General features: G+C 39.3%; 1 protein-coding gene across 2 annotated transcripts in view; it reads right to left on the reverse strand.

Moving 5' to 3' along the window:
• Nucleotides 1-8,813: 8,813 nt before the first annotated feature.
• ELMOD1 (ELMO domain containing 1) overlaps nucleotides 8,814-13,912 on the reverse strand; it is a 70,577-nt gene continuing 65,478 nt past the window's right edge. Inside the window, exon 10 of one of the 2 annotated variants that reach the window (XM_065882151.1) lies at nucleotides 8,814-10,021. In XM_065882151.1, the coding sequence (XP_065738223.1) occupies nucleotides 9,849-10,021 (173 nt within the window). In that variant the 3' untranslated portion in view covers nucleotides 8,814-9,848. The remainder of the gene's footprint in view (nucleotides 10,022-13,912) is intronic. The other variant, XM_065882150.1, reaches the window with a different exon arrangement.

A 13,912-nucleotide genomic window follows, 5' to 3' on the forward strand; every position in this document is an offset into this window, starting at 1 on the left:
TCTTTATTCTTCTTTAGTTGTTTTAAGTGTGAGGTTAGATAGTTTATTTGAGAGTTTTCTCTTTCCTTGAGGTGAGATTGAATTGCTATAAACTTCCCTCTTAGAACTGCTTTTGCTGTGTCCCATACGTTTTGGGTCGTTGTGTTTTCATTGTCATTTCTTTCTATGCATTTTTAAATTTCTTCTTTGATTTCTTCAGTGATCTCTTGGTTATTTAGTAGCACACTGTTTAGCCTCCATGTATTTGTTTTTTTTACAGTTTTTTTCCTGTAATTGATTTCTAATCTCATAGCATTGTGGTCAGAATAGGTGTTTGATATGGTTTCAATTTTCTTAAATTTTCCAAGGCTTGATTTGTGATCCAAGATATGATCTATCCTAGAGAATGTTCCATGAGCACTTATGAAGAAAGTGTATTCTGTTGATTTTGGAAGGAATGTCCTACATATATCAATTAAGTCCATCTTGTGTAATGTATCATTTAAAGCTTGTTTTTCCTTATTTATTTTTTGTTTGGATGATCTGTCCAGTGGTGAAAGTGGGGTGTTAAAATCCCCAAATACTATTGTGTAACTGTCGATTTCTCCTTTCATTGATGTTAGCATTTGCCTTATGTATTGAGGTGCTCCTATGTTGGGTGTATAAGCATTTATAAATGTTATATCTTCTTCTTGGATTGGTCCTTTGATCATTAGGTAGTGTCCCTCCTTTTCTCTTGTAACAGTCTTTATTTTAAAGTCTATTTTATCTGATACAAGTATTGCTACTCCAGCTTTCTTTTGATTTCCAGAATATCTTTTTCCATCCCTTCACTTTCAATCTGTATGTGTCCCTAGGTCTGAATTGGGTCTCTTTTAGACAGCATATGTATGGGTCTTGTTTTTGTATCCATTCAGCCAGTCTGTGTCTTTTGGTTGGGGCCTTTAATCCATTTACATTCAAGGTTATTATCGATATGTATGTTCCTATTACTATTTTCTTAATTGTCTGGGGTTTGTTTTTGTGGGTCTTTTTCTTCTCTTGTGTTTCCCACTTAAAGAAGATTCTTTAGCATTTGTTGTAAAGCTGGTTCGGTGGTGCTGAATTCACCTAGTTTTTGCTAGTCTGAAAAGCTTTTGACTTCTCCATTGAATCTGAATGAGATCATTGCTGGGTAGAGTAATCTTGGTTGTAGGTTTTTCTGTTTCATCACTTTAAGTATATCCTGCCACTCCCTTCTGGCTTGAAGAGTTTCAGCTGATAACCTTATGGGATTTTTTGTATGTTATTTTTTGTTTTTCCCTTGCTGCTTTTAATATTTTTTCTTTAATTTAATTTTTGTTAGTTTGATTAATATATGTCTTGTATATCTCCTAGGGTTTATCCTGTATGGGACTCTGTGTTTCCTGGACTTGGGTGACTATTTCCTTTCCCATATTAGGGAAGTTTTCAACTATAATCTCTTCAAATATTTTCTCAGACTCTTTTTCTCTTCTCTTTCTGGGACCCCTATAATTCAAATATTGGTATGTGTAGTGTTGTCCCAGAGGTCTCTGAGATTGTCTTCAATTCTTTTCATTCTTTTTCTTTATTCTGGTCCTGGGCAGTTATTTCCACCATTTTGTCTTCCACCTCACTTATTCATTCTTCTGACTCAATTATCCTGTTATTGATTGCTTCTAGCGTATTTTTCATTTAAGTTATTGTGTTGTTCATCTTTCTGTTTTTTAGTTCTTCTAGATCTTTGTTAAACATTTCTTATATTTTCTCAATCTGTGCCTCCATTCTGTTTCCGAGATTCTAGATCATGTTTACTATCATTACTCTTAATTCTTTTTCATGTAGATTTCCTCTTTCCTCTTTATTTACCTGGTCTTGTGGGTTTTTACGTTGCTCCTTCATTTGTGACATATTTTTTTGCTGCCTCATTTTTTTTTTTAAGAGTGGGATTGTATTCCTGTCTTACTGGTTGTTTGGTTTGAGGCCTCCAACACTGGAGTTTGTAGGCTATTGGGTAGAGTTGGGTGTTGGTGCTGAGATGATGAACTGTGTGAGACCTTACTCTGATGAATATTCCCTGGGGTCTGAAGTTCTCTGTTAGTCCAGTGGTTCAGATTTGGAGCTCCCAATGCAGAAGCTTCTGCCTGACCCTGGGCTCATGAACCAAGATCCCACAAGCCACCTGAAGTGGCTGTAAATAACAAAGTAAAAAATAAAATTAGACTAGGAAACTAACAGACATGTTAGAAAGAATAGGCCCCATGCCCATATGTAGGGAGGGCCTATGCTTAGGACCCACAGGGCTAGAAAAGGCCCTGGGGACTGTGTGGGTAGGGGTGGGGCTTAGGCTCAAGGAACAGAAGGGACCCAGGTGCCCCCCCACCTCTGGTCTCATAGGGAAGGGGACCTCACCTGGGAGCCCAGCAGGCTGCCTGGGCTTGAGTGGGCAGGGCAATCGCACTCCTCTCCTCTCCTGCTCCTCCCAGATGGCTCGTCCTGCCTACCTCTCCTGATCTCCCCAGCCTCCCTCCTATGGCCCCAGCACCCACACGGCCTGGATGGGGCTTTGGAGGGGGTGGGAGTACCAGCAGGCTCCCTGGCTCAAGTGGGCCAGGCAATCGCCCTCTGCTCCTCTCCTGCTCTTTGCAGAGAGTCCCTCCCACCTGCCTCTCCTGATATCCCTGGCCTCAGGGACGCCAATCTTGTCTGGCCTCTAATTTTCTTCCCCCCTCAGTCCCCCTACATTCTACCGGTTCACTTTGGGGCTCCTCCCATCTCCTTGGGCATCAGAGTCTCCCACCAGTGGCTGATAAGTGCCCTAGTTGTGGGGAGACACTGACTCCACATCTTCCCACACTGCCATCTTGACTCCACCTCCCCTGCATTATTTTGATTGTCATCCTCTTGGTGCTTTCAAGCTCCTGGGTTCGTTCTAGGTTCAGACTTCAAATAACTTCTCTGATTGATTGTTGCCAAGTTGCAGCTAGGTGGTTTCTATTCAGGTAAAAATTTGGTTAGTAAGTGAAGACTTATTTGTTTTCTCCATCATGTAGGAGTTTGGCCACCCTGACTGACACCTTGAGAGAAGGAAACTCTTTGAGAATGGCCATCAGTGGGAGTGTGCTTCTGGGGCAGCACCAGCTTTGGCTACTGTAGGAAGCTTCTCAAGAAGCATTTGGGATGGGAGGGCAGGCCATCCACCTGGGACCTCTGTCCATATTGATGTCAATTTTGGGGGGCTGCTATAACAAAAATACTATGGAATGAGTGGCTTAAACAACTAACATTTGTTTTTCACATACTGGAGGTTGAAAAGTCCAAGATCAAGGTGCATCTTTGGTATCTGGTGAAGACACTCTTCTAGGTTTGTAGATGGCCATCTTCTCACTGTATCCTCACAGGGCAGAGAATGAGAGAGAAAGGGAGAGGGTATGGAGAGAGAGAGAGAGAGAGAGAGAGAGAAAGCTCTATCCTGTCTTTTCTTATAAGGATAAGAAAAGGCTCTTATAAGGGCTTTCTTATAAGGGCTTTAATCCAATTCATGAGGGTTTTACCCCCAAAGGCCCCACCTCCTAACTCCATCACATTGGGGGTTAGGATTTCAACACATGAATTTGCGGGGACACAAACATCCAGTCCATAACAGCCCTCCATCTTCTCCATACTAACTCCTGTTTGTGCCTCTGGGTGCATGACAACAAAACATGTAGTCCTTTGTTAGAGATGGGCACAGGGTCAAGTTATATTGACAAAGTAAGTTGAGGGAAAACAAGGGAAGTGTTTGATTTACTTCTAAACTATTAAAAATTGAGACTAAACCTCAATATCCTCTAGAGCAGTACTTCTCATTCAGTAGGTCTGGGAGGGGCCTTCAATGATTAATTTCTAACAGTGCTCATGCTGGTGGTCTAAAGACCAGACTTCAAGAAGCAAGGCAGTAGATTTTGACTATGAGGTCCATGAGACCAAGGGCACCATATTCTTTTCCATTTTTTCCCCAGACTTGCCATGGCACCTGGCACAAAAATAAATTCTCAATAAATGCTTGCTGAATCAAATTAATGTGGGACATGGGCTACAAGGACAAATTTTATAGCTTAATTTTCTGTTAGAATAAGCTCACAGCCAAAAACCAAATAGATAAAAGCCAACCATAATTAAACATGTGTTTAGTACTTTGGAGTTTCCCAAGCCCTTTAATTAATGATAGCTTATTTGATTTCTACTCTTACAATAATCTTCTGAAAGTGAGCTGTCATTATTATTTTTCCATTGCAGATGGTAAAAGCCAAGTCGGAGAGGGTAAGTAATTGGCCTAAGGAGGCTAGCAGTACATACACTGGAATATGGGTCTTCTGCTTGCCAGTTTTTTCCTGCTGTACTCTGCATAAATAGTAAAAACTCTTGTTATCATACTGCTTGAGGCTGTTGATGTTCCTGTTCCACAGTAATTGCTACATACTTGGCACAGAAGAGCTAATACATCTAGAATTAAGTGTATGGGTGTGATATGAGATTTGGCAAAAAATAACTCACAAGCTCTCTCTGGGCTTCTAGGACAAACCAGATGCTCCTGAAGGCTCTTCTGTCTCTCAGCAAAAGAGGCTACATCCGAGCTCAGCTTCCCTGAGGACCAGAGATTTCCTTCCTCAAGGTAGCATCCCATAGACCCCAAAGTCTACAGGACAGGGCAGCTGGCAACCAGACCCAGGCTGTGTGGCTACAGAGTGTACCGATCAGATCATTCCCTCTGCCAAGGTTGCTTTCAGGTTTGCCCCCAAAGAAATGAGAACAGTAAGGGGCAGGAGCTCTCCACCTGAACCCAGACCAACAGTGTGTCACAGCACACAGGCCCTGGTGGCCTTGGGACAATGAGAAGCATTCACACCCTTTTTTCTCTTACTAATCCTTGCTTTAGAAACTTTCCTAGTAAAATCTATTCCAAACCCATGTCTTGGGATGATGTGGAATTCACTCGAGCCCTTGCATGGTAGGTGGCAATCACGAAGGGACTCCCCACCCCCACCCTCAACCCTGCCTTAACTCACCTTGCATGACAGAGGGGGTTTAACTGTTGTTTTACACTCACCTTTCTCTTCTCTTTGCCACACTTTCCTAGTTGCCATCAACTTTCTTCTATAGCCTCTTTTGCAAGGCAGACCACAGTGCTAGGTACATAATAGATAAAACAATAGAAAGGTACCAAGTCAACATTTTATTTTTTGCTGCTCTACCCTGGTTTCCGTGAAGCATCCCAGGGATGTTAACAGATGACATCACACGTTAGTGTGCCTATGAGTAGTAGCATTCTGGAGACTAAGTCAAGTCAATGGGGCACAAGAATCTTGGCAGTGAAAGGAATGTTTTATTTACAAAGAGTTCACATGTTTGAAGTTCTATGAGTTTCTATTTGCACAGATACGCCCTGAGTATATCGCAGCCAGGCCCTGCAATGCCCCCCTTGCTGAGGTTTCCCACAGCGGGGCCAGAAGGAGTTACGCAGGCTTCCATTGCTCTTGTGGGGAGACAAGGATCAGGAGACAGAGATCACAATCTTATGGGAATTGTTCTTTCTGTATCAAGGAAGAAATTCTGACCAAAAATGTGGGAAGTCCTGAGGGACAGTATGGCAAGTATGAATTCATCCTAAAGACATCTGAGCAAGAAATGTTATTTGCATATAGTATATTATCACTTGGGGGGTAGGTGTGTACATGTGTTTATAATCTACACTGTACAGTACAAAATAATTCCAATTAAGTAGATAGCATAATGATTAAGTCAAGGCTTCAGGACCTGGGTTTAAGATCTTGCTATGCTATCTTATCTATCTCTATTATCTACCTATATGTATGTATGTATCTATCATCTATCTATCTATCTATCTAACATCTATCTATCTATATTACCTTTTGACCACCTTCACCCATTTGGCCCACCCCACACCTCATGCCTCTGGCAACTACCAATCTGTTCTCTGTATCTAAAAGGTTTATTTAAGATTTCACATATAAGTGAGATCATACGGTATTTGTCTTTCTCTGACTTATTTCATTGAGCATAATGCCTTCAAGTTCCATCCTTGTTGTTACAAATGGCAGGATTTTCTTCTTTCTCATGGTTGAATAATATTCCACTGTGTATATAAATACATCATGTTTTATCCATTCATCCATCAGTGGACATTTAGGTTACTCCCATGCCTTGGCTATTATAAATAATGCTGCAATGAACATGGAGGTGCATGTATCTTTTTGAGTTAGTGCTTTTCTTTCCTTTGGATAAATATCCAGAAGTGGAATTTCTGGATCTTATGGTGGTTCTTTTATTTTTTTTAGGAACCTCTGTACTGTTTTCCGTAGTGGCTGCACCAATTTACATTCCCACTGACAGCGCACAAGGGTTCCCTTTTCTTCACATCCTCGCCAACACTTGTTATTTCTTGTCTTTTTGATAATAGCCATTCTAACAGGTGTGAGGTAATACCTCACTGACGTTTTCTTTCTCTTGAGACCTTTGGTAATATATTTTAAATCTCTAAGCCTGTTTGTCTAGAAAAGCAAGCATGCAATCTCATTTTGTATGTTGCTGAGGAGATGAAATAATGAAAGGAAATGGCTAGCACAGTCCTGGCACATGGCATCAGAACTCACTAAATGTTAGCTCTTAAAAAGGAATCCATACCAGTATCTTTTTCATCTTCTAGGACTTGATGTTATACTTTGTTCTGCTTTTCTGCCATTTTGTTTCTAGATTAGAGCTGTTACTTCTGTCAAGCTCCCTGAAGAGTCAGAGGCATTGCTTTGTTGGAGTACGTGTCACTACAGCTCAAAGTTTCCTAGATGTTGCTATGGGCCTAGCTGACACTTTCCTTTTTGTCTGTCTCTTTTTTTCTTCTCTCCATCTCCCATCCCCTAGCCCCACACTCCACCAACCCTGGTCCCCTCCTCATTCCTATTCAGTTTGGATGGCCCCCTATGTTTATGGATCAAGATAATTTGTGGCCATGGAGTTTGATGGCCAGGTTTTATTTCCCCATTGCTGACTTCCTACAAGCCCAGCCTGTTCAGCTGACCTTCCAGCTCAGACCAAGCCCATACCTCTGATGGGTCGTTAAGATTTTGGGTAGTATACATCAAAATGTCTATGTCCCTATGATGTACTTCTCCTGCCAGAGGTTAGAAAGTGAAGAAATTAGGTTGCATTTGTCTAATTGAGTGGTGGGTGGACGATCCCTACTTATGTCTGTCTCTTAGTCACCTAACATCTCAGTTTCCTCAAACTGTCCCAGTTCACCCTATTGTCCAAAAGAAATTATTAACAACATCCTCTTTTTCTCTCACAAGTGTCCTGGTTTGGAAGATATATCTTCCAGACCTTTCTTTTAGGTCTTGTATATATTTAAGCTTCATTTCAAATAGAAAAGATGGTACGTTACCAAATAAAAAATATTTTTTTCAGTACAATAACAAGAACTGTGAGAAGGAAAGTCAGAATGAAGTCATAATTTTCAGAAATGGTGCTTCAAAGAGTTTTCTTTCTGTAGTGCAAACTGGAATGTGTTTTTAATCATAGCAAGTAGTGTTTTGAAAAACTTGGTAGAAGCATGCTACATAATTTACATTTTAAGTGGTCAACTCTTGTTCAATGAAGTATAAGCAAACTAAAAATGCTCAAGGGAAAAACACATCACACTTTTTTTAATGCCTTGAAAGCTTCTCCTCTTTTTTTTCTTGCCTCACTTCATATTACAGGGTAGAATGCATCTTCCACAAAGAGGTGCAAATAAGAAATCTAATAATACTCAGAACTAGAAGAGCTGGCACAGCTTGTTCATCCTAAAATTGTGCAGCCATGTTAAGATACAACAGAGAGAAATCATTCAAGGAGCTGGGAGGGAAAGCTCCTAGCTTTGTTACCATCAACTATCTCTACCTGAACAGAAGAGACATGAGCTGCTATAGGTGCCACATATTATCAAGCCATGTCAGTGACACAGGACCATAGTGGATAGGAAGAGACAATACATACATGCGGCTTCAAAGGCTGTACTGAACATGGAAGAACACCTTCATACATAGCAGCTACAGCAAATTCAGGGCTCCTAAGACAGACCATTTACTGGGTTCACAATTCTCACTTACTCTGGAGAGGAATATTTATTCTTGTCACTACTCATGGTATATATCATGCTTTAACCAACTCCTTCCCTTCCTCATTCTAAGAAAGGACACAGGGCTATAAAAGATGCAATGCAAAATCCTTCCACCTGGCATACAGCTGAAAAGGAAAGAACAGCAAAATCCCAGAGGAGCTAGAATGGACCAGGAAACAATAGGCACCTTAATGTTTTCTATATCAGCTGTCTAGCAGTAGACAAATCAGGCTTCAGAGGAAGCTGCAAAGAAAAAGCTTGATCTTATTCTTTCATTAAAGCAACACCAGGCCTCAAGATTAGTTAAATAAAAGCAGTCTCTCAGACATGACATACTGTAATTCACACCTGATTACTCTGAATGATGGCATGATTTATATTCAGCTTCAGGTTGTCTGTCTGACATTCTACCCACTCACATATCTGCATATTCAGAAGCTGTACAAGTACAAAAATATTAAAATGAAATACACTATACATTACAGTAGAATGACATGTAATTTATTCATAACTGAGTTAGGCAGTACTCAAAATTCACTTAGATAAGCAAGTGAGTACACAAACATCTAATAATACTAAAACTGATAGTCAGAAGGTATAAAATACCATGGGTATGAAATGCCATGGTAAATACTATTCAACAGACTACAATCATAATTAATTCCAAACTAAATCATGGTTTTTAAAATGATTTTAAGCAGTTTTGAAATGACTTGATTTTGTTCTCCTTCCAAGCAATTTATTTCCTCCACTGATAAAAGACAAGGTCATTAGTTTCAAAAAATATTACAGAATGACATAGCTCAGGTTCTTCTCTTGCAACACATTTTCTTGCAAATTGTTTTTTAATATTACCTCTTGACATAGACAACAAACCAGCCACCACTCAGTGCTCCAAGCAAAGATGCCTGGATCAGAACAGTGCCAGGGTGTAACTCTGAGTTCAGCAAGAGGCAGGCAGTGAAAAAGCTGTTGGAGCTTTTGCAGTGTGCATACTTCTTTTTTGAGGCTCCAAGCATCATAAACATATTTAGGCATCCAAGCCAGTAAAATTATGGGAATAAAATAATTTGATGTCCAGATGACTATGCAACAATTACAACTGGGGGTAAATTACAATATAATTCTGTGGTACTTCAAAAAACCCCAGCACCTACCTAAATTTGCTTCTTGTTAGCCTCGTTACATTTTCATGAAGTGCAGCAGTATTTGCAAGAATGATTTGTCTTATCATGTGTCTGTTTGTATTATTTTAAAGTCATACTTTTTTGGAATGAGGTCCAAGCATGAACCTGGCTTGAAGAGCTAGCAGCTATAGTCACGAAACATCAATAAATTAAAAGGCTTTCACAGAACAAAATTCAACTAAATCTTTTACATATAAAATACAGCTAGAGAAATACAATTCTTCAACACTAAATTATGAGGGAGAGGAAGCCAATTTAAAAAAATAGAAAACTCTCTCCATACCAGGTGTCAAAGCAAGATGTAACACTGCATGATGCCACAATATGAGCAGTCACTGGATGACAGATACTGCAGAAATTGTGGTATTTGGGGATCTGGTAATTATGACGAAGATATGAAGACACTGTACTAACAGGCATGCATACAATCACTGTGTGCATTCAGTGTGTGAGCTGGGACCTAAGCAGAGATCTAACACAATAATGAGGCACTGTCCTGGGGTATCCATTAAAACCAGTGTGGGTGACTATATGTTGATTAAACCTTCCGAGGCAGCAAAATGTGGGCACAATGCCATGTCTGGATTCTGCAGCTGTTTTATGATCCTCTTGCGGAATTTCTCCCGCACACGATTAAATTCCATTATGTCCATGGGGTCCTCTTCAATCCAAAACTTATGAAACTCGTGCATCAAATAGCCTGTTAGAGATAAGACAGTGACAAGAATGCAAGGGAAAAAAATCCTTAATCATATTCAGAATGACCCTGAATGCTGAAAAAGATGTCAGACCAACTAACAGCAACCATGTCACTCAAAGACAAGATCAAAATACAGCAAACACTACTGTTAAAATTATTCTTTAAAACCAGTGCAGTGGAAGCTACCAACCTGCAAGATTTTTGCAATTGGTCCTAGAATTATTCTCACTCTGCTCAAGCAGGAAGAAAAATCAATTCTGCCATTTCTAGAATATGAGTAACAACTGGAACATATTTTGCAAGGTCGACAGTAACTACTTCATTCTTCACCTCCTGATTAAATTAACATAATGGTGTGATTTTTCAAAAGTACTCCACTCAGCCTTTTTTCTCTTGATATTTGATTTGAGTAAAGTTTTAAATTACCCTGACAAATCAAAAGAATGCATTCTGACAATCTATTATAAGACAATAAAAACTGTAAATCAACTCTGAACAATAGAGTGGTCATTAAACTATATGAAATTGCTAATAAGACATCTTTGCTCTGAAGCATAATTTTATATTCAAATAATTTTTGTCTCAAAAATGTTATGTGGATTGGGAACATTTTTGGAATAAATGTTAAATATTTGATATGAGAACCTACTTATTGTATTGTTTCCCCACTGTACCCCTCCCTCCTCATTTAGAATTGAAATGTGAATAGCTTTTTAAAAGACAATAATAAGTATTTGCATGTAGTAAAGCAAAAGCAAGCTCAAGTGTCTCTATAATAAGAAAAAAGTATTTAAGGAAATAATACTAGTTAGAAAAATGGAAACCAAACATTACACAAGTTTTAATTTGTCTTAACATTAGAAGGCAGTAGAAGATAGTTCAGAGAAGGATTCTGGAGCCAGAAACCTGGTTTAAATCCTAGCCCTTCACCTTCATGGGAAGGAGTAAGCAGTAGAGATGACAGAGGGCAGGGGAAGAGAACTTTAGAACAAACATACTCAATTCTAATAGCAAAAACAATTCAATAGCTTTTATTTTTCTGGTAACTAGCTACTTATGGGATAACATTTAACATAGTTCCATAAACAGATTTTTAAAAACCTTTATTCATATCTCACTGTAATACAAAATTAGAAATGACCTTCCTTCCTACCCCCAACACACACACTGCCAGATGTGGGTCTATTTCCACAAACTTACCTGGTTACTCATTCATTACATTTTTAAGTATGCTTGTACATCTTAAAGTATATGGTCTTTCTCTTCAACTATAGGAGGAAGGGTAGTAAGGAGAGAAAGAATTTATTTTATTTTTTCTTTGGGTTGACTCACTTCCTCTAGGCTTGGACTGCCTCTGGGCTCTCTACACACATTAACACATTTTGTTAATCTGTGTTAACACAAGTTAACATATTGACTGATTTTAACATCTCAGATGGGAACACATACCAACCCTCACCCAAATGCCTCTGGGCTACACCAACCAGGGCCCACTGTCACTGTAGTGGGAATGTGACCATATCAGAGAAGCCCCAGATCAGAGGTATCAGCAATCCCAGGAGCCATCCATCTGTCTCTGATCCATCTGATGCTTGGATTCCCTGTGGCAGCACCCAGTCTTGAACTTTTCTGGTGACAACACTAACATTAGCCTGGGCCATGAATGAAGAATCTGATTCTTTAGAGGTGCTTTCTCACACTGGGCCAAAATTTCTTGCCCCATATTTCTTGGAACAAATTCAGTCCTTCTCCAACTCAAGTATCTGAAGTGCCCTTTATGCCATGAGGTTAAGCATCCCCATTTCTTCTTACAATTTCTCATATGCCATGACTTGGAGTCTGTTTATCATCCTGGTTGTTTCAGCACACACTAACAGAAATTCTTTCCTCTCATCTCAGTATCTTATTCAGCCAAAAGAATTCAATCATCTATCCATCCTAAAGTATCCCAAGAATGGCATGAGGTACTTGTAAAAAATGAAGACCCTCCCTGATTCAACCAGACATCTCAGTTCAGTAAGATGAATCTCATGTCACTGAAGTATGAAATCCATTGATTTAGAAGATGCCCTCTTTTTAAGTTCCCTTGGTTTCTTTCTGAATGCTATAATTTTTATGGTTCTAAATAAAATCTATGATCATTTATAATTTCTTCTTCCTTGCTATATAAAATACACACATAATTTTCCTGACTTTGCTTCTGAGCTCAAATAAACATACCTGACCTGTTTTGTATATAGAGTCAGGTTTCCAATACTGATGAATTAAAAGCATCTCATTGGTACCTCATGATTAATAAGTTATTTACCCCATTGACAATAATAAGTAGGCACTGTGAAAAATACTTTAATGAGAAATTCACTTTTCCACAATGTACATTCTCACTCTAGAAGTGATCTAGGGTAGCATAGAGTTTTAGAAGAATACAGATCTCTTTGGTTTCACCCTTTTTCTACCTTACATGCAACTACAGGAAAACATTTTGAAAGGTTTAAAAGACAGGCTAGGAGAGGAGTAGAAGGGAGAGGGGTGGTTAATAATCTAACACCATTCTCCTTCCTCTGAAGGCTACAAAAGTCAAGGTGTAAATCTTGCAAACTGATTCCCTAGGACTCTCTCTATCCTGTCAGAAAAATAATTAGACACTGTATAACATGATTTTAATCAAAATGTAGAAATGGTGGCTTGGCTTCCAGAGTACATATCATAATCATAAAACTCCACTTATTTATATAACGTTACAGAGTGTTCATAAATTCATTTGGCAAATTGATCAGTTGGCCCATCTGCCAATTAACAAATATGTAACAGATACAAGAAAAAGGTAGAGTTCTTATGCTCCCCAATTCTCAGTTTCTTGGAGAGGGACCAAGGTAGACAATTTCAGATGATGATTTGCTAGCTAAGGAAGCTAACAAAATGGCATGAAGAGCAGAGGGAGGAAAGAGGGGTCAGGGTATTGCTTATAGTCTCTTATTTAATTCTTACAGCAGCTTTACGGAATAGGTAATGCAGATGAGGACATTGGGTTTAGAAGAGATACTTGAATGGTGTACAATCACACAATTATAGCTGGAAGCTGGAAGCCAGTACCTGAAATCTGCTGCCTTTTCCAGTGTACTCTCTTTTTCTGGTTCTTATTCCTACTGAATAGCTCCTTCTTTTGAAGATCAAAGAAAAGCTAATTCTTTTTTCCCTTCTTGCTATTGTACTTCCTTCTGCTCACTACACCTAACCTTACTATATTTCAATGCAGCTGCCTGTTCAGTGGAGCTTTAGATTGAATGTGATTTTCATAGCATACTGACTTGGCAGTGCAGTGCTCACTGAATAATACTGTAAAGTCAAAATGATAGACCTATTATATTCTTATATTCTTTCACCTAGATGAAATACCTGTTTGGAATAATAATTTGGCTTTCCAACCCAAGACTGCAGCATATTTGTTGTTGCTTGAATGTGTCTTGGTTTTGCTTCACTGCATTCGGTTAGTAGACTGCAGAGACACAAGGACACAGGTAATTGCAAGAATATTACAGAGAAGAGGTGCAAAACTGATCATGTCTGATAGATGAGCAACGAATTCAGAGCACAGTTTGCTTCTTCAAGAGAGGCCTGAGTCCCTCTGCCTCACCCCAATCCACAATGGGATTGCTGCTGTTTCTAAAACCTGGTGAGGGCCTTAAAAAAAAAGTAATCCCACTGCTTGCTTACTCACCCAGGTTGCAATTCTCTTGGAAGCCTATCAATTCAGGACAAGGCCAAATTTTTCCAGAGTAACTAGACTTCCTTTCTCCTGAAAAGGACACCAGCCAATATTTTTCACTCTCATCCATCCATCCATCCAACAAATATTTACTGAGCACCTATTCTGTACCAGGTTCTGTGCTG

This window comes from Phocoena phocoena, chromosome 8 (genome assembly GCF_963924675.1).
Source record: "Phocoena phocoena chromosome 8, mPhoPho1.1, whole genome shotgun sequence".
NCBI classification, from domain to species: domain Eukaryota; kingdom Metazoa; phylum Chordata; class Mammalia; order Artiodactyla; family Phocoenidae; genus Phocoena; species Phocoena phocoena.